General features: G+C 46.0%; 2 protein-coding genes and 2 long non-coding RNA genes across 9 annotated transcripts in view; 1 reads left to right on the forward strand and 3 right to left on the reverse strand.

Annotated features, from left to right (window-relative positions):
- On the reverse strand, window positions 1–9,876 carry LOC113009985 (major facilitator superfamily domain-containing protein 12). The gene is made up of 11 exons (XM_080293249.1): window positions 9,729–9,876; window positions 6,500–6,619; window positions 4,428–4,638; window positions 3,981–4,104; window positions 2,865–3,059; window positions 2,604–2,696; window positions 2,426–2,518; window positions 1,982–2,152; window positions 1,811–1,905; window positions 1,225–1,355; window positions 1–1,114 (listed from the first exon to the last, which is right to left on the reverse strand). Exons 1-11 carry the CDS (start codon window positions 9,874–9,876, stop codon window positions 1,071–1,073), a joined length of 1,425 nt encoding a protein of 474 aa, XP_080149375.1. The 3' UTR covers window positions 1–1,070.
- On the forward strand, window positions 9,272–13,840 carry LOC145422035 (uncharacterized). The gene is made up of 3 exons (XR_013903411.1): window positions 9,272–9,493; window positions 9,620–13,360; window positions 13,494–13,840. It is a non-coding gene; the product is annotated as an uncharacterized LOC145422035 (long non-coding RNA).
- The window catches only part of LOC113011010 (casein kinase I-like), a 21,443-nt gene continuing 6,740 nt past the window's right edge, over window positions 11,749–26,451 (reverse strand). Inside the window, exons 4-12 of one of the 6 annotated variants that reach the window (XM_026150374.2) lie at window positions 23,913–24,061; window positions 23,586–23,820; window positions 23,099–23,184; window positions 22,891–22,975; window positions 22,656–22,801; window positions 20,919–20,999; window positions 16,091–16,192; window positions 14,752–14,858; window positions 11,749–12,701 (exon numbers count right to left, since the gene is read on the reverse strand). In XM_026150374.2, coding sequence (XP_026006159.1) covers window positions 12,647–12,701; window positions 14,752–14,858; window positions 16,091–16,192; window positions 20,919–20,999; window positions 22,656–22,801; window positions 22,891–22,975; window positions 23,099–23,184; window positions 23,586–23,820; window positions 23,913–24,061 — 1,046 coding nt within the window. In that variant the 3' untranslated portion in view covers window positions 11,749–12,646. Of the gene's footprint in view, window positions 12,702–14,751; window positions 14,906–16,090; window positions 16,193–20,918; window positions 21,000–22,655; window positions 22,805–22,890; window positions 22,976–23,098; window positions 23,185–23,585; window positions 23,821–23,912; window positions 24,062–26,451 lie in introns of those variants that run through there. The other 5 variants (XM_026150373.2, XM_026150376.2, XM_026150375.2 and 2 more) reach the window with 5 other exon arrangements.
- LOC145422036 (uncharacterized) overlaps window positions 24,492–26,451 on the reverse strand; it is a 3,367-nt gene continuing 1,407 nt past the window's right edge. The window contains exon 2 of the long non-coding RNA XR_013903412.1: window positions 24,492–25,805. This is a non-coding gene — a long non-coding RNA (uncharacterized LOC145422036). The remainder of the gene's footprint in view (window positions 25,806–26,451) is intronic.

Raw genomic sequence — 26,451 nt, forward strand, 5'->3', positions numbered from 1 at the left:
AACGTACCAGAGGAATGACTCCTGTTTAATAAAGGATTTATCACACAGGTAGAAGACAAAGTAAAAAGGTCCTGCTGATCATTACAAAGCTCTGGTCCAACACCACCTTCCCTCCTATGCACACATCAAATACATTTGATCCCTTTGAAGCGTTTAAATGTCAGACACAGCTCTGCTCATCAACTCACTTAATTACAAACGTGATTCATCTTCCATTTGATTCCAGTTTACATAACATTTGAGGGACAAATTCCAGGACAGCACAACTGGAAACAAGCCGGTGAAGCTCAGCAGGGACTTCCTCTGACCTGCGTCACTGAGCGAGTCCAGTCAAACGTCTTCGAGGTAAACGCTTGTATTAGTGTCGTCTGTGCATCCTCCTCCTCGCCGTCAGCCTGCACGCTGTACAGACGGCCTTGTGTGTCCAATGGTAGCGGGGGGTAGTGGAATGACTCTTTTAGTGAAACCTGGGGAAGATTTTACTGCTGAGGACACCGAACGGCGTTCACGTCCTCCTCCGAGCAGGGGCTCTGTTCCCTTTGTCATCCAGGACATTAATGCGACATGCAGCCAGCCCTGCTCTCCTGCACAGTGCACGTGTGAAACATGTTTGATGTCTGTTTAAGGAGCACAACTGTTTGCTCATCATTTTCCAAACTCCGTGTAGTGGCTTCATTCACATTTAGGGAATTTCAGGCTGACCCCGTGTAGTAAAAGGAAATAAGTGCTGCAGAGCCGGGCCTGTCATGTGCACAGTGAAAATCATGGGGGTCAGAGGTGAGAGGAAATCAGCTGCAGCCACTGTACTCAAAAATCATTACAAACTAGCTTATTGTGCGACTCAATTCTTTAAAGCAGTGCAGGTGCAGCTGTGCACGTGTTTGCTGGCCTGTAGTCCGACGCCAGAGGTTTGTTGGAAAATGAAGACAAAACAAGGTTATGAAAGGATGCAAATCTCAGTTTAAAAACAGAAAGCTTCTTGGTTTCAGCAGCGGGTCAGGAAGTCCCACAGGATTCCTGCCGTTCCCTGAAAAAGTTCCCCGTGGTGAGATGATGTGGGAGGAGCCCTGTCAGTTGATTCCATTTGCTTCACTGGAGATGATTGGCAGAGCACCTGCAAACACACACAGTGAAAAGGTGAAGACGCACAAGAAACAGTGTGTGTGTGTGTGTGTGTGTGTGTGTGTGTGTGTGTGTGTGAGAGAGAGAGAGAGAGAGACTTACGCCCTCTGATCTTGATTGGCCAGATGAGGATGGAGCAAAGGGCCAAAGCTGCGACGATGGAAACGCCTCCCGTTACGATGACCATGATGTAATGGTAGAACCACACACAGGCAGGACAGCACACCACAGTGCTGTCACACACAGACACACACACACACACACACACAGAAGAGTTTACTGTCAGGATGGGTTCTTTTTAAACACACACACACGTGTGTGTCCTAGCAGCACAGTACCGGACGTGTGCACATGTAACTGTTTGACATGTTTACTGTTTCTATCTGACGCCGTTGATCAGAACAAGTAACCAAGTCGTACTACAACCTGACACTGATCACATCTGCAGAGTTTTAGTTAACGACATCAGTTTTAAGGGTTAATTTTGCTTTAATTAACAATAAAAACCTCAATGATTCTCAGCAGACTGTCACCGAGACACAGAGGCCACAGTGGTGCAGCGTTCACACTCAGGCATCAGGATGGAGGACACACACACTCTGCCAGATTCTAGTGTGCGTGCGTGTGTGTGCGTGTGTGTGTGTGTGCGTGCGTGTGCGTGCGTGTGTGTGTGTGCGTGTGCACTAACTGGCAGGGATGCAGGGCCTGAATGATCATCACTGCCAGTCCATTGGCCAGCTTGTCAGTGAAACTCATGGCTCCGTACACGAACGCTGCGCTTTGCTGCAAAGAGATGAACAAATTCGCTCAAACAACAGGATCCTTCGTCCTCCGCCTCGGCCTTTCACGCACGTCTTACCGTCTGATCTGCAATGAGCTCCGCAGTCATGGCGAGCGATATGACCAGGATGGTGGCGGACCCGGCCCCCAGCAGCACGGCCGCCCCGTATACCTGCTGACCCATGGTGACGTCCAGCAGCACCCAATACGAGAACGCCATGATCAGCAGCAGGCCCACGAAGTAAGTAAGCTGGACCAATCAGAGGACAGAAGACACATGACAGTGACCCACTTCTGCCTTTTTGATGATGCAGATACAGAAGCAATCACATCCTGTTACTGAGTAATGAAGTATTGTTACTGTGAACACAGCACAGGCTCCACCTTCCCCATTTCTGTGGTGCAATCGTGTCAGCGTGACTGACAAGAACAAATATGACGTTTTGTTTTCTACAGCGAGGAGCGCAGCGAGTCCCTCAGAGCCACTCGTGCTGCTTTCAGAAACCTGACCTGGTTTACTTACACATTTCCCAATGAGTTTGCTGACAGGCTTCATGATAAAGGAGGACAGGAAGCCGCTCACGTACATCACCAATGGGATGGTAGCTATGAACTTCTGTTGGGAGGAAAAAACAAGCAGAAGATGAGCGCGTGACGACAACCCAGCGTGTTACGAGGTGAACTGGACGATTTCCCGTCACCTTTGGCAGCCCCAGAGTGTTGATGAGATACATGGAGATGTACGTCTGAGACAGGTTGACGATCAGCCTGGTGGACATGTAGAGCACGGCCACCTGCAGAGACACAGCGAGCAGGTCTGCTGATGCAGCTACGATATCAAAATCCTACATCTCAAGCTGAACGGGCGCTGACGCCCGCCCAGCCTTGGAAGCTGCTCCCGTCATTCTGAAGAGGTTCGGGTGGAGGTGGCGTCAGTGCTTAAGTCATTCAAAGCTCCATACCTGGTAGAAAGAAGGCTGTCGCAGCCAGCATTTCCACTGCAGGAGAGACGAGAAGGTGTTGGAGCGCGGCAGCAGTGGCCTCCGCTCCCCCTCGGCCTCCTCCGACTCCTCGCTTGCTCCATTGCTCTCTTTTGTTCCCACGTGGAAAACGACGGAGAAGACGACACCGATCCCCAAAACAATTAGTGACAGATTCTGCAATTACACACAGCGTGGCACACCTCATCATCGCTGCTACAAACAAGCTCCTGCTGCCCTGAGTGGGCGGAGTTATCAAACCCTGGGATCACATTTTAGGGACCGTTTCTATCGACTGTTCATTTCTGTCCCACCTGTCAGCCCGGCAGCTTCTGCTGTGGCCGGCGAGCTTCGTCTCCCCTCTTTAAAAGCTGATCTACACAGTAAATATCATCCAGATGCAGCGCGGCCGCCATCTTTATATGCTGAGTGCAAAAGTATCATTGATGGCTTTATGTGGTCTGTACAGTCGTCACCATATAAATACAAAAAAGAAAAGTACACAACTTTGCTGTCACACTGTTACTGCCTGTTCCTGTGTGCAAATGAAGGTAATTAGGTTCAAGGAGGCTTAGTTCTAGAACAGAGGGAAACCTGGATAATCAACCCAAAGCTTCTTAATCTTGTGACTGCGTCGAGGAGGCAGCACTCACAGAAAGCCAAGTGAATAATGAATCTGCTTCCCGTCACAGCCCTGCACAGAGTTCTGCTGAAGCATGTTTGTGCAGCAGCAGGATATACAGCAGTGTTTGTGTTCAAAGCTGCCACAAACCCAGAGAAACCTCACCACTGTCCTGATCTGCTCGTGTACACAGAAAACTGCAGGTGGGAGCACCAAGCACAAACATAACATTAACAACAAACACAAGAATCCTGGGTCTGTATTTTCTGCTTGAATAAAAACTAATAGAAACGTGCACCTTTCTGCAAAAACAAGTGTAGGAAGAGACATTTACATCCTGGGTTTTTCCACAGTACACATCTACATTCACAGTCTTACAGAGTACGCTGGCAGAGCCAGAGGCTTGAACTCCAACAGCTTTCAGCCCCACTCTGATGCTGCTACACCGTGCTGTGCCCACGCGTCAGCCTGCTCACCCTGAAGATGATGATGTCTGCTGGTCCCAGTGAATCAGGGTCTTCATCCTCTCCAGCCTGGACGTGAAACAGCAGGTAAGCCACTCCATACACGGTGATGTTGGCTATCACTGTGAACGCGTACCTGCTCCCACACACAAAGCACAGAGTGGACGTTCACACCGTGATGCACGTTCAAGGTGAGGAAACATGAAAAGGGTGATTCTGTTCATCTGGATGTTTTCAGTGGGAGAAACGTTTCATCCTCATCAGCTGACTGCAGGTTTCAACCTTATAAACAGGACCTTTGCACAGTGACTGAAACCAGCTGACTGAGCGCTGGGCTGTGAGGTCACTTCCTGGATGTTTTCAGTTTCTGCCACTGAAAACATCCAGATGAACAGCATCAACCTTTGGGATGTGCATCTATCTTTTGATTCTCGTCATGTAAAGCACGCGTGTATTAACCTGTACGCGGTGAGCTCTACTTTAGCATGCTCACAAGTGACCAGCTCTGGGATGAGGGACAGGTGAGAGATCTGCGTGGCGGCCCAGCCGAACTGAAAGATGATGATGAATGGGACGAAGTAGATTAGACTGGCCCACTGAGGGGTGAGGAAGCTGCAGCCCACACACTGGTTAAAGATGAAGGCAAAGGAGAGCACTACGCTCAGTGTACCTGGATGTAAACACATACAGAAGCAAAGAGATGACACAACGCGGATCATATCTATGTATTATTGGTTTTTCATTTACCCCCTCCCCATTAACTAGTACCAGATGAGCACATAGAGGAACATAATGAGAACAGAGCTCTTCACAGCTGACCTCAGTGGCTAACAGGGGTTTGGTTTCCCCTCATCTGCCTTCTGCATGCATCAGGACTATTTCAGCAGATGTTGCACAGCAGCTTGGCAACCAGATGACGCAGTCGCCCAACGAGAACTCTGGGGAAACTTTCATACGTCTCAGCACCGCTGCTTTTAGTTCTGTGCTTTTGTTCCTGCTTGACAGCTGCTTTGGTAACACAATAGGCAACAATATGCACAAGCCTCAGCCTGCTTCCCTACGGGGCTCTTGTTTGCACAGCGTTAAGTTGTTAAAACGTATCATGTGAAGCTGATCAATAAAATCCACGGCAGGTGTTGGAGCACAGTCTTTCCATGTATATGTATACATGCACAGCAGGCTGACTGTGGTTAATCAGTGCAAACCTACCTTGACCTTTTGGTTCATATGGCAGACTTTCCTGGAAAATAGCACGGTAAACAATTAAAGTCATGAGACGGGGCAATATCCACGCACATGTTTTACTTTAGCCCTAAATTTTTATAAGTGCATTTTAAGTCTCACCAGCCACTCACATTTAACTGAACCGAGTCGATGTACTGAAAGTCCTGGAGTAATAAACAACTTCACGGCTGTTATCATCAAACTAAACAAAATCCAACTTGAATGAAGATGATTTAATTTTCCAGGGACGTCATATCCAGCAGTGTTTCTGTGTGTTGTGGTGGGATTGAAGCGTTTAAGGCTAACTTTGTCTAAACTGAATGTTTCTGATGTTTGGTCTCCAGCAGCCACCATAGTTGGGATTATGCACTTGAAATGGGAACGGTGGGAACGTCGATCTCTGTCTGTAGTCACGAGAGTTTACACACCAACCCTAAAAAGCAGAGCTTTCAGATTTCGCGGTAAATCTGCTCACAACACTGTTTCTCCTGAAAGGCTAAGCTGATTGTTTTGGGCTCAGAAACAATCAGCTTTTATTTCCACTCAGCAAAAACTGAAAAGACTCAGCTTATCTTCAAAAACATCACTATTCCCAGTATGGCTATCACTGCCATAAGAATACACATACTCTGTGCACATGCTGCCTACAGACAGCATCTCACAGTATGTTACCCATAGCACGTGTTAGTAACTATGACCAGAGGAGTGACTGGTGTCTCAGGTCCACGAGGCCCTAAAACAAAACGACACCCAAAAATAAAGAAATAAAAATGAAGACGTCACTCAAACGCAGCTTAATGACTCTCAGGGCACATGACCTCTGAGAGAATCACACACCGAGTCATTGATGTGCAGTGACGACTAAAACCTGCACTCTGTGCTGTCACGATGACAGCGGTGACTGTATGACATTATTTATAAATATCTCAGCTATTATTCATGCTCATAGGTTAGCAACAAAGAACTGAGCATGATCTAACGTGTTCATTTTAGGATAAACAGTAGTGGCTGGTTGGTACCAGAGCTGCGGGTTGTGCTGCAGTGGACCTGCCCATTGTGGTGTTTCATGGTGAATGCCAGTCAGGCTTTAAAGAGGAGGAGAAAATGTCTGCAGCAGCATCTGTTCAGGGGTCTCAGTGTCGCCCCTCTATGGCGCATGGATTTAATGTCATTAACACCAAAGCAGTTGAAACTTAACCTCTGCTGAACACTATGAACACAGAGGTTTATCTGACTGAGACATGCGCATATACAGATGTATTTATATATGAGAGACAAAGGGCTCTGCTTTCACTTTGTGTACTTACCAACTAAATGCCACGTCTTCCTCTTGCCGTAGTTTCTAAAGCCGGGGCTTCGGTCGGACTCGTAGCCAATAAGAGGCGTACAGATACCATCGGCTACCTGCCCGACCAGCAAAAGCACACCTGCACCAAAGGAGACACGCTGTGACCTACTGCAACAATCACTGAGAACAGACACAACAGCAAGGACACAGTCACTTATATCCGTCTGCACCTTGGTGTTACAGCACCGCACGCTGAAGCTAAACTGTTAAACTGTGAGTAGTCCTCACAGTAAATGAGGACGGATGTGCAGAGACAAAGACAGTGAAATACAAGGTCTTAAATAATCAGGCCCCATCTTATCTTAATGACCTTGTAGTACCATATCACCCTATTAGAGCACTTCGCTCTCGCTCTGCAGGCCTACTTGTTGTTCCTAGAGTATTTAAAAGTAGAATGGGAGGCAGAGCCTTCAGTTTTCAGGCCCCTCTTCTGTGGAACCAGCTTCCAGTTTGGATTCAGGAGACAGACACTGGATGACGTTCAGAGTGTGAACGTCATCCAGTGATGGCGTCACGAAGACGTCAGAACTGAAACTTTAAAGATGTTAAGCAGCACATGTTACACTGGGTGACATAATGACCCCCACAGCACTGCTGTGAGGCTCGTCAGAGAAAACAAAGCCTGGCGATGTGCAAACATGACCCGCGAGTACCGGTGTTCCAGATCAACTGGCGTTTAGATCAACTGGCGTTGGTCGAACAGATGTGTGGCAGTCTTGCGTTTCAGGAGCTGCTACCGACAAACCAGCAAAAAAACGCCAAATGTGTCATCTGTGACACTTGTGAGGTTGTCTCAAACACACTCCGTCAGTCTTGATGCTGTTGAACAACAAAATGTTTAAAAATGTGGCGAGTTTACCTGGTGATATCCTCACGCGCGACGCGATCGCGAAAACAGCAAACAAGTAACACCACGCCGATGTTGTTCACAGGACAGCAAGAGTAAACGATCGGGAGACTCTTGTCGTCGTTATCGTTCCACTCGCACGGTTTATTTCACCGAATTCAGCGTTTTTGCTCCACAACTACAGCGAGCAGTTTACTTTGTGCACTAACATGGAGTCGAGTCAACCAGCGCCACCTCTGGCCAAGTGCCACAGCCTACAGCCAGATCAGCCTGTGACACACATCTGCACCACGTTTGATTTCGTTTCTTGCACAACACATTTGTACCTTTCAATTGTGTCTGTTTGTGAATCATGCAAATAAACCTTTGAAATGAATGAAATGATATCATATATTCCTTATTGGCCTACATTTGTACAAAATTCCAAATTATATACACAAAGTCATAGAAATCACCACTCCAATTGGTCATCATGATTTTGATATTCTCTTTTCCCATAACAATGAAATACACCTTGGACAAATATGACACATCGATATTTCATTAGTGTCGTCACATCACATCCTGTAAGCATCATCTGCCTGTGTCCTTTCCCTGGAAATTAATATTTCCAGCCAATATAGGCAATCCATCAACATGGCTGGAGAGTTGGTAGTTATATATAAAGTCAGTGACTCAGGTGTGTCGCTTGGTTTGTCATCTGTTTGTGAGACTGGAGGAGACGCAATCTTTTGTTTTAAATCTTAGTTAGGAAGGTTCCTGTTTTAAAACAAGCACGTATTGTGAGAAATGCAAGAAGCACATCTGCAGAAAGTACACAGTTACATTCTGTCCATCATGTGGACAAAATTGAAAATGTTGAGCATTGAAAAACTGAGAACGCTGGGCAAGTTCAAAAGAAATGTGTTTGTAAGAACGAAAAACCAAATTGTTCCTAAAATAGTTATGGAAAGTCTAACTGTTGTATGTCTGTGTTCTACATGTTTATCTGATGGGAAATAAAGTTGCTATTGTTTCATTGCAGTTTTTGGATAATTCTGAGTGGATTTACACAGTACGGATCTAAATGACCCGCAACAAAATCAATGTCATTTTTTTGTTCTTCAACATAATACAAGGGTTCATTTCCAAAACTTGCCTATGATCTTCAATTTGTAGCAGATCCACTATCACACAGCACTATCACACTGCTGCCATCTGTGGCCAAATACCATAGCCCACTACTAGATTAACTTGTGACACATCTTCACCTGCTGCTATGATGACATTGAGTAGAGGCTGAGTGGCTGCACTTACCCCTGGTACATTCAAATCTACCCACAAACATGTTGAAAGATGCAATGGCAGCAATGTGGATTGTCAACACTAAAAACAATCAGTAAGCAAAGACAACAGGGATCACTTTTTACTGTTTATTTAGCACCCACAACATTTGTAGTCGCCTTCTGCACAGGGAAAGTCCACACACACTGTGTGGTACCACTTTCCACAGAAGGTGCATTCAGTCTGCAAGATTGAATGAGATCGTTAGAGTCATTGTCTGACTGTTTATTACTATTCACCTGCTGTACATTCACAGTGACTGCCATCTCCTTACAAATGTTTATTAGATTAACCACACTTATACAGACTGTATATCACAACCAACTCTAACATGTTTGTTCGCAGAGAAAAGACACAGACAGACTACGCTAACGACATGTGATGTTACAACACTAGTGAAATATTGGTGTCATTTCATTCTTTTCAAAGGTTCATTTGCATGACGCACAAACAGACACAACTGAAAGGTACAAATGTGTTGTGCAAGAAACGAAATCAAACGTGGTGCAGATGTGTGTCACAGGCTGATCTGGCTGTAGGCTGTGGCACTTGGCCAGAGGTGGCGCTGGTTGACTCGACTCCATGTTAGTGCACACAAAGTAAACTGCTCGCTTTAGTTGTGAAGCAAAAACGCTGAAACCGGAGAAATAAACCGTGCGAGGGGAACGATAACGACGACAAGAGTCTCCCGATCGTTTACTCTTGCTGTCCTGTGAACAACATCGGCGTGGTGTTACTTGTTTGCTGTTTTCGCGATCGCGTCGCGCATGAGGATATCACCAGGTAAACTCGCCACATTTTAAACATTTTGTTGTTCAACAGCATCAAGACTGACGGAGTGTGTTTGAGACAACCTCACAAGTGTCACAGATGACACATTTGCCGTTTTTTTTGCTGGTTTGTCGGTAGGAGCTACTGAAACGCAAGACTGCCACACATCTGTTCGACCAACGCCAGTTGATCTAAACGCCAGTAGATCTGGAACACCGGCCGCGCTGAGGACGACACGCGGACTAACCTGCACTCGTGTTTTGGAATCCCAGCACCGAGTGGTAGAAAACCAGCAGATATGTGAACCACATGGAGGCACACAGGTCGTTGAGAAAGTGCCCCACCGCGTAGCTGAGCCTCTTCAGCAGAGGGAGAGAACCGTCCGTGTCCGACATCCCGGCTGGAGGAAGACCAGAGCCCAGCTTACACGAGAGGAGCTTCGGCTAGCTTTTTCCACGTCTGGGGGAAGGAGGCTGAATGTCGACAGCCCCGTTTCGGTTCCCCTTTTTACGACTGATCTCCTTTATACGGTTTTACCATCCGGTTTAGTAAGAGCATGTGTCGCAACTTAACCAGCTAGTCAGTCCCTTTAATTCAGGTGCCAGTTTCCTCTTGAAATCAGGTGACATGCAGCGATGTGGCCAAGCCGGGAGGAGCGTCTGAGAGGAAGGAAAACCGAAACAGAAGCGCATCAGTGGGCGAAGGGGAATTTCACCGCCGCACAGCTCCACTTACATCACAACACAACAGGCAGCGAATGAAAAGTCACCCCGGGACATGTTACGGTACAAAGATGAAGAAAAGACCGGAGACTGAACATGTAACCGGTAAATACAGAAGCGCAGCTCCTCCGCTTACCTTCAGCTAACCGGCTACAAACCTGCACACAAAACACAATCAGATGTAAACAAGACCGGCGAAGATGACGTAGTAGAAACTGCCCAATGGGGAAGCCGTCTTGCTCCTTTCAGCCAATAGCTGGAGCCCGCAGAGTTACCTTGTTCACGTGACGCACACTTCAGACCTCGTGATGTTAGCGCTTGATTCAGAGCGCAGAGACAGCACGACGATCAAAGGGAGTGATTATTTTAAACAAAAGTACAGCGCGACGAGGCAGCTAGGAAACCCACGTGGTTGAAACAACCCGCGGATCCAGCAAGCGTGAGCAGTTTCTCCATGACACAGTCAAGCTGTATAACACTACTTTATCCATCCAAGCCCGAACTCCGGACATTTATCTGCACGGTTACTTTGAGCAGCTGCAAAAATAACTTCTTATTTCATCAAACTTTGAGTCCTGAAATGTTACCTCCGTCTTTGCTGTCGCAGGGCCCCAGTGTCCTGGTGCAAAGACACGTTACTAAAGTTCATCCGTCAGAGCTGCAGATACATCAGCTGTTAGGATCAATGCCAGCCACACTTCCTCTTCCTCTTCAGCCTGACATTAACTGCCCTGCTGAAGCAGACTTCAGAAATCCCAGAAGTGTAAATTCAACAACAATGACCGACCCGCTGAGTGGGCCACAGCTGTGCCCGCTCACCTGGGCTGTAACATTTGCATGTGTTAAATGGTAGTTTCCATTAGCCATTAATGGAGGACACCAGGGAACTAGGTCACCTCAGGATGAATTACTGTAAGCTGGTACTTTACTCGCACCATCTTCAGGTACTTGTTAAATACGGTGCTTTATTACTAGAAACAGCCACAAAGCTCAACTTGAACTTTTTGCTTTGTCAGGAAATGTAAGCATGGTAACAGGTAACCAGGATGGACTTTGCACACATTACCAGCCCACTGGACCCTGTTCACACCACTTTCACAGCTTCCATGCCCGCCTCAGTCTAAACAGAGTCTAATGAATGGTTGACAAATCAGTTCAGTTCATGCATTCTCATGTCAGGACTGTCAAAGCACAGGCAGCTTGTACTGCATTTGTGTTTATGAATACAAAGAAATCTATTGTGCTGTTACCGTAGTGACTGCACTTGTGTTTTTACTTCCTTATTAAAACTATTTTGACTCCTTGTGTACATGGAGCTGATGAAAGCATCACATAAACCTGAGGGAAGAGCTGCTGAACACGGTCAATGATGCCAACATGTAGCAGCCCCAGCAGAGTCTGGAACATGACAGGCGTGTTCTGGGTCTAGTCCTCAACATTTCCCAGTAGAGGCTGAATGTAAGGACTGGACTCTGGGCTGCCAGCACGGTTTGTGAGAGGTAGAAACACATGAATGGACGGATTACAGCCTGAATGAAGCTCAGCTTTAAAGTTGTTTGGTTGTTTTTTAATGGAGTTATCTGACGTCCCATCCCCCAACCCAGAGAGGAAGAGGGGGAAAGAAAAAAAAGAAAATTAAAAGTTATTTAGGAAAAAAACATTTTGAGGAACACACTAGAAACTACAAAACACAAAGTTTGTGAACAACTGAAATCATGGGAAAGCAGGATGAAAACAGAAGTCTTTTCTGTTTTTAGTTACAAATTAAAACAGGAAACAAAGCATCGATTTTACATAAACTTCTTTTAAACTTTTGATTCTGGTGGTCGTGGGTTTTTCCTCTGAAAGGGATTCAGGAATTCACCGAGCCTGGTCCATTTCAGGAAATAGTCCAGTCCACTCACAGTGCTCTTCCTTTGACCCTAAGGAATAAAAACTTGAATGACTGCGCGAGCTGCATCTCTTTGTCCATGAAATCGATTTGCAATGAGCTCCAGAAAAGTGTGCAGTGGGTGTGCACGTGTGACTCATTGCACGCTTGTATTTGGAGTCCTCTCTCATATATCCTCACAAACACACTCGTCTCTCCTCTGAACCGCTCAGTAACGGGAAAGGGGGAAAGTGAGAAGCCAGTCGGCCAGGAAAGCAGCTGAATCCAGTCGCCAACTTGTTTTTCAGTCCATCAGCTGTAGTCTTACGGCCACATGTTTCCCTGCAGCAGTCTGTGCTGCTCTGGTTTCACTTCAGTCTTTGGCCATAAATACACAAGGGGATCGTTGCTGGTAGAGGCAGCAAACGCTCTCTTCACTGCTCGGTCCAGACCAGTAGAAACCAGTATACCAGCTAACACCCGTTAGCAGAGGTGAGGAAGAGGACAGGGGTGAGAGAAAGAAACAAAAAGAACAGATGTGAAGAGGAGAGCCACAGGTTCCCTTGTTTGTCTTCATTTGTGTCTCTGGAGAGCTTTCCTCTTCCTCCTCTTGAAGAAACAGCAGCACCTGCAACACACAAGCTGCTGTTAACAGTCTGTCATTTACATGTTCTGTGTATCTGTGCACAGCAGCAGCCACGGTGATGCTGCCACACCGCACCACATGCTGCATAGCCGAGCATGCGGTGCACGCATGTGGTGCATGCATGTGGTGCATGCACGCTGTCACCGATCCCCTTCCTTTGTTCTGCTGGGGATTTAAAATGCTGCCCTGCTGTGGCAGCGTTTTAAGACTTCCTACAGGGGGCGATACTGCAACGGGCACAAATAAAAAGGTGTGCAGCACCCAAAAAACACCCAGTAGCTCCTGCAGTGAAAGAGGCCCATGACAGAGATTAAAAATGTGACGTCATTTCTGGGGTAAAACCGCAAAGGATTGTAGGTACGAGTGGCAAGTGGTACTAGTGCACGCAGGCTTTCATATGAAAACAGTCACACAGTGATAAAAAGAAACAAAGAATGGCAAGAAGCTGTTGTATTATTAACTGCAATAGTCACATGACAGCCAGGGGAAGCCAACGGGTAAAGAGATCGTTTTTATCGGATTCCATCGTGGAAGAGAAATTGTTCAAGTCATGTTTCCGAAGTACCAAAGAGGCGACGGATGGCCTGGATTGCAGCCATTCGAAGACCAAATATAACGTCCCAGAACACTGCAGCTCACAGGTTAGTCTGCTCCAAGCATTTCAACATTTTTTGTTGATGTAGGTTACAAATAAATCTTATATTGATTTGAATTCGTTGCTTTGCTGCTTTGTTCACTGTGGTTTTGTGGACTAATGTTTGTTGTGTTTTGTAGGAAAACCAGCCTACAAAATGCTGGGATGTGATCCAGACTGGGCCCCTCCATCAGCCTGGGTCAGACCGAGTTTAAAGCTGCTAACACAGCCAGATTTGATCGGTGAAGAGAGAGCGCGAGATCAAAACAGCCACGAAACGTCTGCATACATGTGCCCAAGTGTTGTATTGAAGCAATCAAGTGATGAATAACTGTTTCAGTATGTTGTTTTGCATTGTTGATTTGTTTTTCACCGAAGCAGCTAATAAAGCTGATGGATTTTTACAACGTTGCCTCTTTCCTGTAAGACTCTGTAACAGAACGAAACAATAATGCCAGTTATAAATAAAGATAACAAATTGAATGAATTACGAAACACTCGTTTTATTTCTACTAGATCTGAAAATGTTGTGTAACACTACAACCTGAAAGGACAAATACATGGTGTTGGTCTGTAACAGCAGCTGTGAGATGGAATCGTCCAAATCACCAAAGTAAACTGGCCCTGGGCTTGTTGCAGGATCTGAAGTTACTAAACATGTTGAGTGTGTGCGCTCACACTTAGGACCACATAATAATAAATGTGTGCGTGATGAAAGTTGTGCAGCACGCTAACGTGCTTACTCCACTCTGTGCTCGTGTGGGTCTGACCCTTCCACTCCTTTCAGTTTTTCCTCCTACCTTTCTGTCTTCGTACAGAGCTGCCGTGTTTCTGTCGTTTTGTACAGAGCTGTTTTTGGGGGCAAATAAAATGCAAGTAGGGATTAAAACCACAGAATTAATGATTAGCGGTGCTGGAAATACTAGTGCTTGATGCAGTGTTTTGACTTTGCTGCCACTCGTACCCACAATGCAATGCACGAAAGTCACGTGGTCTGTCGATCTCTATTGCCTCCTGTGTGTCCCATCGTCTGCTCCATCACTGCTGATTACATTATTAATATGTAATGTTCCCAAAACAGTTATTACTGTGTTATCCCCAAAGATGGGCTCAGCCTGTGCAGTGGCTGAGAGGCGCACAGCTAGCTGATGATACAATCACACAGCACTGTGACAGGTTTGTCAACATACAGTGAATGCAGAGTCAGCACTTCCTGAAGCAGGAAGTTTCAGAGTAAAAGTCTACTGTGTGTGTGAAGCAGTGATGCTGGGTGTGAGTGTGTTACAGCACCGCCCACAGGAACGTCTCGTTTCCTCAGTTTAAATCTGAGCTGAAAGAAAAAACTGAACCTACACTGAAGTGAAAAATAAAAAAAGATTGTAATTCTTGAATTCTTACTTGGTATCGTCAGCGACTTCAACCTCTGGGTTGGCTGTGATTGGTGCATTGGAGTGTCCTGCAGTGGGGTCATCCGTATTCAGCTCACCGTTGGTTGAACTCATCACCTGAAGGACCGAATTGGAGAAGCGTGATGAGCACAGAGGTCACACTTCTGAAATTTGGTGGAACAAAGAAAAGAAATCAAAAAAGTCGACATTATGTCCACATTCAGTCAGATCCAACTGCTCGTTCCCACCCAGGTGGCGTTTGGGGTCAATTTGGGGTTTTTCATTAAACACTAAAACTCTTCACACACAGACGAGAGGATGAATTTGAGCTTGATGTGGACACAACAGCTCTGCACACACGTCCACATGTTTTACTGCCATGCAGCACACACGGCACGTCTGCTCGATGGCTCCGTTTGTTTCACGCGGTTTCTACTGCTGATGAAAATGTTTGCTTTTTCGTTTCTTTGAAATCTTCCTCAAACCTCTCACACGTCAGAGAGAAGTGACGAGAACGAGGCCGAGCGTGCGTCTGACCAAAGCAGCTGCCAACGCTTTGTGTTAAAAACACGCCACCGCCATTCCAAACGCTCACAGGTCACCAGAGGGGACACGTGTTTAGCAACATGACAGCAGACTCGTGTATACAAATCATCTTTGCCTTGTTCATTATATTTATCTCACAGTGCTACACATGCTGCTGTGAAGCTCTGCGTGTTGCTTCCACACCTGCAGAAATCACAGACCAAACATTTGATTTGATGTCGCCGCACGTTTGCTGGGCACGACACGCAGCACGACACAGCTGCCAGATAAAGTGTTTGCCGTCGTGACGCTGTTACCACCATGTCACATGTATTCGAGGCAAACAGCAACACCGACACATCCACCTCACCAGCTGATCTTTGATCGGGCAATTGGAAAAGGTGTAACTTGTGCACACAAACGATGATCAACACGTTTAAGTAATCTGGATACTTGACTAAACGTTTCATCAGCAGAGCCACAAGTTCCACTTTTGGTTTTTCAGCAATAACTAATCTGCTAATTATGAACTGATGGTTCTTTGTCACTGATGTGTTCAAACATCATCACGTGACCTTTGTAACCTCTTCTCCATCTACAGAGGAGCCCCCCCTCTAAAGCTGACAGTAACAGAAGGGTGAAGACATAAATACTGCCAAATTAATGTAGGACACTATCAAACATGATGTGGTAAGAACTGGTCCCGCGTGTGGGGATATTTCAGCTTTGTAACAGACTTGAGATCAGCCCTTCTGCAGAGACAGAGGAAGTCATGCAGACAGACAGGCAGACAGACAGACAGAGCCAACCCTTCCTCTCAGTACCTGGACAGACCCGCCCAGCCTATCAGCAGTGAGATGGGAGCCCAGAAGCTCTCGATTGGTCACTGGAGTGGGCTGGGACTCGCTGCCTTTCCCCTCTGGAGACTAGAGGAGCCGATCACAGGAGAAACAGGAAGGGTGGAGGTAGAGAAGAGGAAAGGTGAATTGGTGATGGGAAAGGAGGGCCGCAGAGGTGAGGTGGAACAGTGTTTGGGAGATGGAAAGAGGAGGTGGTGGGAGCAGAAAGGCAGATGGAGCAGAGGATCGGGTGAGGAGAGATGAGAATGGAGAAAGAGTGGAAAAGGAAACAGAAAAGAAACGGTCAGTATTTGGTGGAGGTGAGCACTCAAGTGTGCAGTAGCATTAGAGTGCACAGGAAAGTGCACACGAGAGGAGACCCCCACAAAAAGGGTCCTTCAGCTTCACCTACCATGAGGACTAACTGCTAAACCACAGTTCAAGGCTGGGTCATCATATTAAACTACATGAAAAACATGCATGCTTCCTCTGCTGGGTCTGCATGTGCGAGCAAAAACACCGCCACCAGAACAAAGGCGGTCTTCTTATAGGGTTACTATGGAAACAGCATCAAAGGTCTCACACTGGCGTGGCTGTACAAAACTAATCATTCAAAGCACACATTTCAATATATGTGCTCATTTTTATTTTCAGTGTAAAACAGCTACGCTTTGATTCTTTGCACATTTCCAAGTACGTGTAATAATGAGAAATGACACCGGGATCAAGCATTGAACACATGAAGACGTGCAAACAGGCGCCGTGCTGCCACACAGTCCAGAAGGTTCCGGGTCATTCTAGCAGCTTTGGTTTGTCTCTCTGAAACTAACCGAGTTTGTTGGCTGTGTTTGGCATCACTGTCCCCTCGTTTCATCTTCATCATCCTGGTAGGTGGCAGCAGGTTTTTATCAAGACTCTCAGGACATTTTTCCACTCATCCTTTAATTATCTGAATCACAGTGCTGTATGCTGAAAAACAGCCCCACACCATTTGGTGTTTTGGGGGTGCAGTGCCGTTCACCTCCAAACATGGGGTGTATTCTGGCATCCAGAGGTCAGCTTTGGTCTCATGTGACCAGACTCTACTCTCCCAGTTTTTCCCAGGCTTGTCTAAATGTTGTTCAGCAAACTTTAAATGTACCTCATTATGTTTGTGCTTCAGCTATGAAGTCTTGCGTGGTGAGCGTGCATACGAGTGCATTACTTATCGTTTACTTTGAAGCAACTGTACCTGCTGATAAGTCGTTTCACTCGTCTGCGTCTGAAACCTTGCAGGAAGCACCTGGTTTACAGTGAAATGATGTCTTTCCCACTTCTGGATTATTATTAACAGAGCTCACTGGAACCTTCAGTAGTCCAGTAAAGCTTCTGGAACCAGTGCCAACAGAGGTCACATCATGACATCATGAGAGGTTTCAGGGTGAAACTTTTTATAGGCCTCTGGTTGGGCCTGAGCCAGCTGGTATCAATGTGCACTTAGCCTACGTTCACTCTGCAGGTCTTAAAGCTCAATTCCAATTTTTGGATCAAATCTGATGTTTTTGTCTGCTCGTTCACTCTACAAATAAAATGCGACAGCAAACGCGCTCTAGTGTGAACGCTCAAAGCAGCCGCATGCACAAAAGAAGACGTCACACACAACGCGCTCTGCTTAGACCCAGAGCAACAGTATGTTTGACTGTTTCGGACTTTACGTTTCCCAATTTTGCTTTAAGTTATAAAGTTATTTTATTATTTACATTTGGCCTAATAATGATCCTGATTGCTGTTTTAGAGGAGCGGTGCTTCAAAGGATAGCTGCAGATTATACAGTACAAATAAAATGTTCACGTTTCTCCAACATTGTCTTCCCAACAGTTTCACAGGATGGTCAGGAAGCGTTCACGATGTCTTCTCCGTCGCTGATAATCAGCGTCTGTCTTGTGTCAGTGACGTAAAAGACGGATTTAGTGCGACGTGACCATCAAACAGCAGCCGCTTCCTGAAACAGATATGTATCGGATTCAGTGCCACATACGAGAGTGACCCAGATTAGATTTGAAGATCTTGGATTCGCGCCATTCACACTGTCACACCATGATCGGATATTGGTCGCACATAGGGATGGGTATTGTTTAAGTTTTATCCGATACCAGTACCAAACCGGTACTTTTGAAATGGTGCCGGTGCTTAAAGAATGGAGAACACACACTTTGTCCAAAAACCTCTCATGTTCAGCTGTTTTTTGTAAAAAGACAACAATGTTAGCCTTTTCTGCAGCTATGGGGCATATATGGTATCACTCTTGGCTGGAAGCAGTGCTTAAACAATAGGGATGGGTACCGGTATGTTCTGACATAAACGGTAGTAACCAGACCGAAAAGCAGCGCACATTTCGGTGCTTTATTTTCCTGAGCTGTGATACACTTTGGATTCTAGCCAATCATTTTACGTTTCGAGGATAGTAGGCGGGGCCAGGTACGTACGTTCTTTTAGAGCAGAGCTACAGATTAAAAATGTCCAAGACGAAGCGGTCAAAGTCTGGCTGTACTTCACAGCAAAAGATGCAAACTCAGCAGCAACAAGTGCTTTAAGCTGATACTGTGATACTGTTAAAGGAGGTAACACCAAGAATCCGATTAAACAGCTGGTGACGCATAGCGTTTTGTTAAAAGCCGAGAAATGCGCCGTATTTGATAGCTTGCTGCGAGACCTCACACCGTGCACATCTACTGCGGGTGTGGTGCCTGTTATCGACCCGGAGTTAGCAACATCCCCCAAAAACCCGAAGAGGAGAGTCCTGGCCCCTAGCCCTGCCAGTGTAGCAGAAATGATGAGGATGATGATGCAGCAGCAGCCGTTCTTCTCTGCGTGAGTAGCTAATTTACGTTGAGTAGGCTAACCACGTTATTATATTAATGCATGTAAGGTGAACTAGCAAACACCGTCGTAGCTACATGCGGCTGTCTTCTTGTTTGATGGCAGATGCTCCCTTCACCCTGGCCAAAAAGGCTAAAATGACCAAAGAATAAGTGGGAAACAGCTAAACATGAGAGGTTTTTGGACAAAGTTTGTGTTTTTTCCATAATGGCACCAGATACCGGGACCCATCCCTAGTCACACAGGGTCAAAAAAAGTCGGATTTGATGCACTTTCGCCTGCAGTGTGAACGTAGCCTTAGTGGCAGGATCACTTTTTAATTACTTAGAGACTTCAGCAGGTGTTAGGACGTCCACACAGTCTTCATGTGTTCACTAGTTTTTCTCTCTGTCATTTCCTGTGTTGTTTATCAACATCTAGTGAGAAGTTCATGCCATTTACAAATATATTTATTTAGAAAACTAATATGTTCAAGATTTATTTTACCTGCTGTAAATAACAAGAAAGCAGTAACAGTGGGCTTATAATGACAAATAACAGGTATGTGCTGAAGGTGTCTGTCAGTGTAAAACTGCACACAGGCTCTTTAAGAATAGAAATCTGTGAGTAAGAGACAAGGCTGGAAAACACAACACTGATCTTCACTTCATCAAAAATAAAACACTCGGCAGTGGACGAGCAAAACACCGGTGAGAGAGAAGAAAACAAATGCCTTCTAAAAAGGTGAAGAGGCGACGCAATCCCACAGTAAACATGTCCCAGTGAGCCTGAAACATGTTGCTACCACCAACTAAGCCATCGAGGTGGAACAGCAGCCTGCAGGTTAAAACAGACTAAAGTGTCACTATACACAGACTGAATATACCCTGAAAAGAATTCATAATGCAGCACTCTCCACAAGACCATACATGACATCATACATGACATCACTACTCTCAACTCCGATCTTCAACATGGTTATAAACAAAACTACCCATAGCCATAAGCATAAATACATTTGGTGTGGTTCTGGATGTTTTATTATTCTGCCCACCCAACCATAACCATAACCATGACCCAACCACAACCATGACTCAACCATGACTCAACCATAACTCATCCATAACCATAACTCAACCATAACCATAACTCAACCATAACCATAACCATAACTCAACCATAACCATAACTCAACCATAACCACAACCATGACCCGACCACAACCATGACTCAACCATGACTCAACCATAACCATAACCATGACCCAACCACAACCATAACTCATCCATAACCATAACCATAACTCAACCATAACCATAACCATGACCCAACCACAACCATAACTCATCCATAACCATAACTCAACCATAACCATAACCATGACTCAACCATAACCATAACTCAACCATAACCATAACTCAACCATAACCATAACTCGACCATAACCATGACTCGACCATAACCATGACCCAACCATAATCATGACCCAACCATAATCATGACCCAACCATAACCATAACCATGACTCGACCATAACCATGACTCGACCATAACCATGACCATGACTAAACCATAACCATGACCAAACCATAACCATGACCAAACCATAACCATGACCAAACCATAACCATGACCCAACCCAAAAGTTCTATAATCAAAGTGCAATTCTTGTGGTGGCTTCATTATGAACACTTATGGGGAAAGACATGCCTCACCTTAGTTCTTTAAGCCATGCACAGTAAAACAGGCTTCAACATCCCACCCATATGACTGATCCATATTATATCACTAAAATATTTGTAATCATGGTACTTTAGTAGTACAAAAATAGAAGAATAAGAATGAATAACTTATTCTGTTTATTGTGTTCAGCCTTAACTGGGTATTCCTGCTGTGGTTTGTTGTTACAGAGGGAACCCCTGAGTGCCAACACTAACGAGGACATGCTCCACGTTTGTCTATAATCAGTGCCTACCTGGTTTTTGGTTTGTGGTGCTTTATCTCGGTTGCTCGTCTGAAGTGGAGTCTCGCTGGCCACCGGACCAATCGGAGTGGGCTAAGCACAAAACAAAGGGTTAACACAGAAAATGTACACAGCTAATACACAGCTGTGCTATCAGACGTTTCCTTATTTGGGCTTAAGCTGGAGTCAATCGACATATCACATTAATATTACTGAGGAAACATCAGTGTGGAACACTCCATTCACCCACTAACACAGTCGCAGCGGGGAACACGGCGCAGTCGCAGCGGGGAACACGGCGCAGTCGCAGCGGGGAACACGACGCAGTCGCAGCGGGGAACATGGCGCAGTCGCAGCGGGGAACACGGCGCAGTCGCAGCGGGACACACCGCGCAGTCGCAGCGGGACACACGGCGCAGTCGCAGCGGGGAACACGGCACAGTCGCAGCGGGGAACACGGCACAGTCGCAGCGGGGAACACGGCGCAGTCGCAGCGGGGCACACCGCGCAGTCGCAGCGGGGAACACGGCGCAGTCGCAGCGGGGAACACGGCGCAGTCGCAGCGGGGAACACGGCACAGTCGCAGCGGGGAACACGGCGCAGTCGCAGCGGGGAACACGGCGCAGTCGCAGCGGGGAACACGGCACAGTCGCAGCGGGGAACACGGCGCAGTCGCAGCGGGACACACCGCGCAGTCGCAGCGGGACACACCGCGCAGTCGCAGCGGGGCACACCGCGCAGTCGCAGCGGGGCACACGGCGCAGTCGCAGCGGGGCACACGGCGCAGTCAGTCCGACTGTTTTAAAAGAAAACGTTATAATAAGTCAGCTTTGTATAATTCAGTAGAAATAAGCAGTGCTGTTGCAGACAGCTGAGCTGGACACTGTGTTCAGCTTGTTCTCAGAGACGCAATGAACCGTGGAGGGAGACTGTTTTTACCTCTCCAAGCAGTTCAACTCTTTTTATAAACTTTGTCGTTTTAACGTACTCGGGGGTGCAGCTCAGTGCTCCTATTTTTTGCAGCTGTTCCTCACTGAAAATTGCTGTTGGCTTTCAGTTGTTCCAACACATATTATGGGATATCACACTCCCACGTGCCCTGGCTGGAGACACCTCTAGTCAAGCATTCAAACTGGATCACCAGTGATATCTGAGGCCCCGCCTGCACGTATACAGCCCTGTAATCACAGTCACCCCTTAGTTTAAACCCTTTTCACTAAGATGTGAACCACTCCTGCTGCCCACAGAGCCCACACACTGTTAGCTCTGCTGTCTACCAACTTGCAAACAGCTTAAATACTGCTGCTGGTCCCACTGCTCCGTTGGTGTGTAGTCTGCCTGCAGAGGGAGTCCGTCCCCTGTTAAAGATGGCTCCCTCTCTTCTGTTATGGTGCAGTGCGTTCTGTTTCTAATAACCACCCATGTTCAAGGCCATCAGAACCTGTGGCCTGACCCTTGGTGACAGACTGTAAGGGCACCCTTTGGTTTGTGATTTCTGGCACCCTCGCTCCAGCCGTTCATATAAAATGCTGCATAACGAAGAATACATGAGGAACTGCGTCTGTGCGGACGACAGGATCTAAACTGATGCAGTTTCAGTTCCTGTAAACACAGCCCATCAATCAGTACATGAGCTAAGGTTGGCTCATGTACTGGGCCAACCTTAGCTCTGAGCCTGCAACAAGCCACAACGTGCGTTCAAGACACACACACACATACGCACGCACATGCACACGCACACACACTAACCAGTGGCTTCCCAGTCCAGTCGTACTGGTAATCAAAGACGTATCCATTTCTGTCAAAGAGGTCTGTGAAGAGTTTCCTCAGATAGTCGTAGTCCGGCTTCTCAAAGAAGTCAAGCCGACGCACATACCGCAAGTAGGTGGCCATCTCTTCTGTTACATACACAGACAGGTATGAGACCACCCAACCCACACAGGCGCACACATGAAATAGGCTTTTCTAACAAGTCAATACAAACCTGGGAAGTTCTCACAGAGGACCTCTATTGGGGTGTCTCGTTTTGTGTCTCCTATCTTCTGATAACGTTCTTTCAGAGTGTCAGCCTAATGAAGAGACACACAGTGAGCCATCTGTATGCAGAGTGACTGAAGACAAGTCCCAACAAGAGAGGCAGGCGAAGAAAACAAGAAGGGGCTGGACCGATGGAAAGCTGCCCGTCTCCTCACCTTGAGTCCCTGCCAGGGCAAGCTGCCTCGCAGGAAGTACATGAACATGTGGCCCAGAGCTTCCAGGTCATCCCGCCGGCTTTGCTCTGAAACAACACGAGAGACCAGGCTTAGACGGCATGGCTGGACCGTAACAACATGACACAGTCTGCTACAGACAGCCCCAGGATGGTAAATGTGTCATAACAGTCTTTGACCACATCATCACTTCGTTACAAAGTCAGGCTGAACACGTGACGCTCAGCTCCTCTCTTCAGAGTTTCACGTGTTGAGGCACCAGCTGCAATTTCAGTCCTTCACCAGCACTTAGTACTGTGTCTGAATGCATCCTGTGTAACTAAGACCGAGGCAAATACTGTAAATATCACATATGTTAAAATAAGTTAATGTGAATTATCAGCTGGCACAGTGGGCACACAATGCAAGAGCTGCTGTCATATGTGGGCACCTGCCATGTGTGAATATATGACCGGATGAAGACGCTCACCTTTCCCTAGATGTGTATTTATGCTCATGTATCTAGCAGTGCCAGTTAGACTCTTGTGTTCTCTGTAAGGGATGTGCTTCTTGGTCTCTGGGTCAATGTATTCTTTCGCCAGGCCAAAGTCGATGATGTGGATCGTGTGCTGCCTCTTGGAACCCGGTCGGCCAACCAGGAAGTTCTCGGGTTTCACATCTCTATAGATCAGGCTTCTGGTGTGGACAAACTCCATGCGAGTTATCTAGGGGACAAGACGAGAGCAGAACCGATTCAGCGGCTCGGTAAACTACCGGTGGTTAACGTCTGAACATTCAAATGTGAACACTGACTTACCAGCTGTATGGCTATCATAAGTACAGTCTTTAGAGAGAAAGTCCTGTCACAGAGGTCAAACAGATCTTCTAAGCTGGGTCCCAGTAGCTCCAGAACCATAGCATTGTATTTACCACATGGTCCAAAGTAAAACACCTGGGGTACACCCTCTGGGTGTCCAATGGAAGAACAAAGCATAGTTGATGGACTGTGATCACTCCTCATTTTAACAGATAATAACATGTAGGGCTGTGCGATATGAAGAAACATCTATTGTCTCATATTAGACGCCATCGTTTGTTTGGTGGTTTCGCAAAATCCACTGTTTACGATACTTTCTCACGGTTTGGATGCAGGCGTGGGGAATCCCAGCATGGCCGGTGAAGACAAACCGAGGACCTTATTCCTAAATGAGGGGCGGACGCTGCAGCACGGACACGGTTTGGTCATGGGAGGTCTGACACGCACCAGAAAACTGTACTATTCAAGTTATAGTGCAAACTAGAGCAGGGCGATATGACCAAAAATATTCATCACCATATACATTTGAAAATTTGTGATAACGATATAACTGACGATATAATTGACACGAGACAAAATACTTTACAACTCCACAACTTTATTAGTGCAAAAAAACCATCAATGCATTTCCACTTAAACAAGCAGCTGTTTTTTTATGTGCATTAAAGTTATATAAACTTTAACAGTGCAAATTCCTTGCTGGCATTTCCAGTGGAAACTGGCCGACATATCCTCAGAATAACCATGTATAATATCCACAAAACTTAAAGAGGTTAAACACACACAGTACGGTAACATTATGTTGAAGCACAGTACGTATCGCTCCGCCTACGATAGCCGTAAAGCTCCAACAATCCATCAAGCGGTGCGGCTTCGTAGCTTAGCAAAGTCGTACTGAAACATCTGACAGATTTTCGAGCGCCGTGCACATAAAATCGTTTCGAGGTCAGTAAACACAACCAGAGTTCATACATAAGGCACACGGGATTATAAGGTGCTCTGTCAACTTTCAGAAAAATCAAAGGATTGATTTTAAGTGCGCCGTATTTTCCAAACAACACGGTAATAACGACGGCCCGCTAGCATGCTCTACCAAAAATAGTGTTTGGTTGTATCTGACGGACGAAAGCTAAACCAGTTCCACACCAGTGAAGCTGCAGCATTTTTACAAACCGTAAAACTATTGCTGCAAAAGGCAGCAGTACCACAAATTTATTCCACCAGCTGAAAGGTCGTCCACTGCAAAACAAAGTGTTTTAAACTCAGCATGTCAACGTCTCCCCACATACCTGTTCTTTGGGGATCCTCATTTAGCCTGGAGAAATAGTTTGCTGCTTTATAAGAAAGCCCTCCGCAAAGCCAGAACATCTTACTATTCATCACTGATTGAAGTAAATAAGAACAACCCCAGGTTTCTCTTCAGCACTGTAGCCAGGCTGACAAACAGTCAGAGCTCTGTTGAGCCAACCATCCCTTTAACGTTAACTAGTAATGACTTCATGAACTTCTTCACAAATAAAATTTTTATCATTAGAGAAAAAATGACCAGTAATCATCCCACAGATGTAATATTATCTACAGCTACTCTTAGTACCATTGATGTTAAGTTAGACTCTTTTTCTCTAATTGATCTTTCTGAGTTAACTTCAATAATTACTTCCTCCAAACCATCAACGTGTCTTTTAGACCCCATTCCTACAAAACTGCTCAAAGAAGTCCTGCCATTAATTAATTCTTCGATCTTAAATATGATCAACCTATCTCTAATGATCGGCTATGTACCACAGGCCTTCAAGCTGGCTGTAGTTAAACCTTTACTCAAAAAGCATCTCTAGACCCAGCAGTCTTAGCTAATTATAGGCCAATCTCCAACCTTCCTTTATATCAAACATCCTTGAAAGAGTAGTTGTCAAACAGCTAACAGATCATCTGCAGAGGTTTATTTGAAGAGTTTCAGTCAGGTTTCAGAGCTCATCACAGCACAGAAACAGCTTTAGTGAAGGTTACAAATGATCTTCTTATGGCCTCTGACAGTGGACTCATCTCTGTGCTTGTCCTGCTAGACCTCAGTGCAGCGTTCGATACTGTCGACCATAATATCCTATTAGAGCGATTAGAACATGCTGTAGGTATTACAGGTACTGTGCTGCAGTGGTTTGTATCATATCTATCTAATAGACTCCAGTTTGTGCATGTAAATGGAGAGTCCTCTTCACACACTGAGGTTAATTATGGAGTTCCACAGGGTTCAGTGCTAGGACCAATTCTGTTTACATTATACATGCTTCCTTTAGGCAGCATCATTAGAAGACATAGCATACATTTACACTGCTATGCAGATGACACCCAGCTCTATCTGTCCATGAAGCCAGATAACACACACCAATGAGTTAAACTGCAGGAATGTCTTAAAGACATAAAGACCTGGATGGCCGCTAACTTTCTGCTTCTTAATTCAGATCAAACTGAGGTTATTGTACTCGGCCCTGAAAATCTTAGAAATATGGTATCTAAGCAGATTCTTCCTCTGGATGGCATT

The sequence above is a fragment of the Astatotilapia calliptera genome, chromosome 18 (genome assembly GCF_964374335.1).
Source record: "Astatotilapia calliptera chromosome 18, fAstCal68.1, whole genome shotgun sequence".
Taxonomy (NCBI): Eukaryota; Metazoa; Chordata; class Actinopteri; order Cichliformes; family Cichlidae; genus Astatotilapia; species Astatotilapia calliptera.

What these genes read in the sequence shown, in the direction of transcription:
- LOC113009985 (XM_080293249.1), bottom strand. Translation starts at nt 9,876, where the DNA reads ATGTCGGACACGGACGGTTCTCTCCCTCTGCTGAAGAGGCTCAGCTAC. An exon ending in CAGGCCCTGCATCCCTGCCA is followed by an intron (nt 1,356 to 1,810) that starts GTTAGTGCACAC and finishes TGTGTGTGACAG; the next exon opens with CACTGTGGTGTGCTGTCCTG. An exon ending in GCCAATCAAGATCAGAGGGC is followed by an intron (nt 1,115 to 1,224) that starts GTAAGTCTCTCT and finishes GTGTGTTTGCAG; the next exon opens with GTGCTCTGCCAATCATCTCC.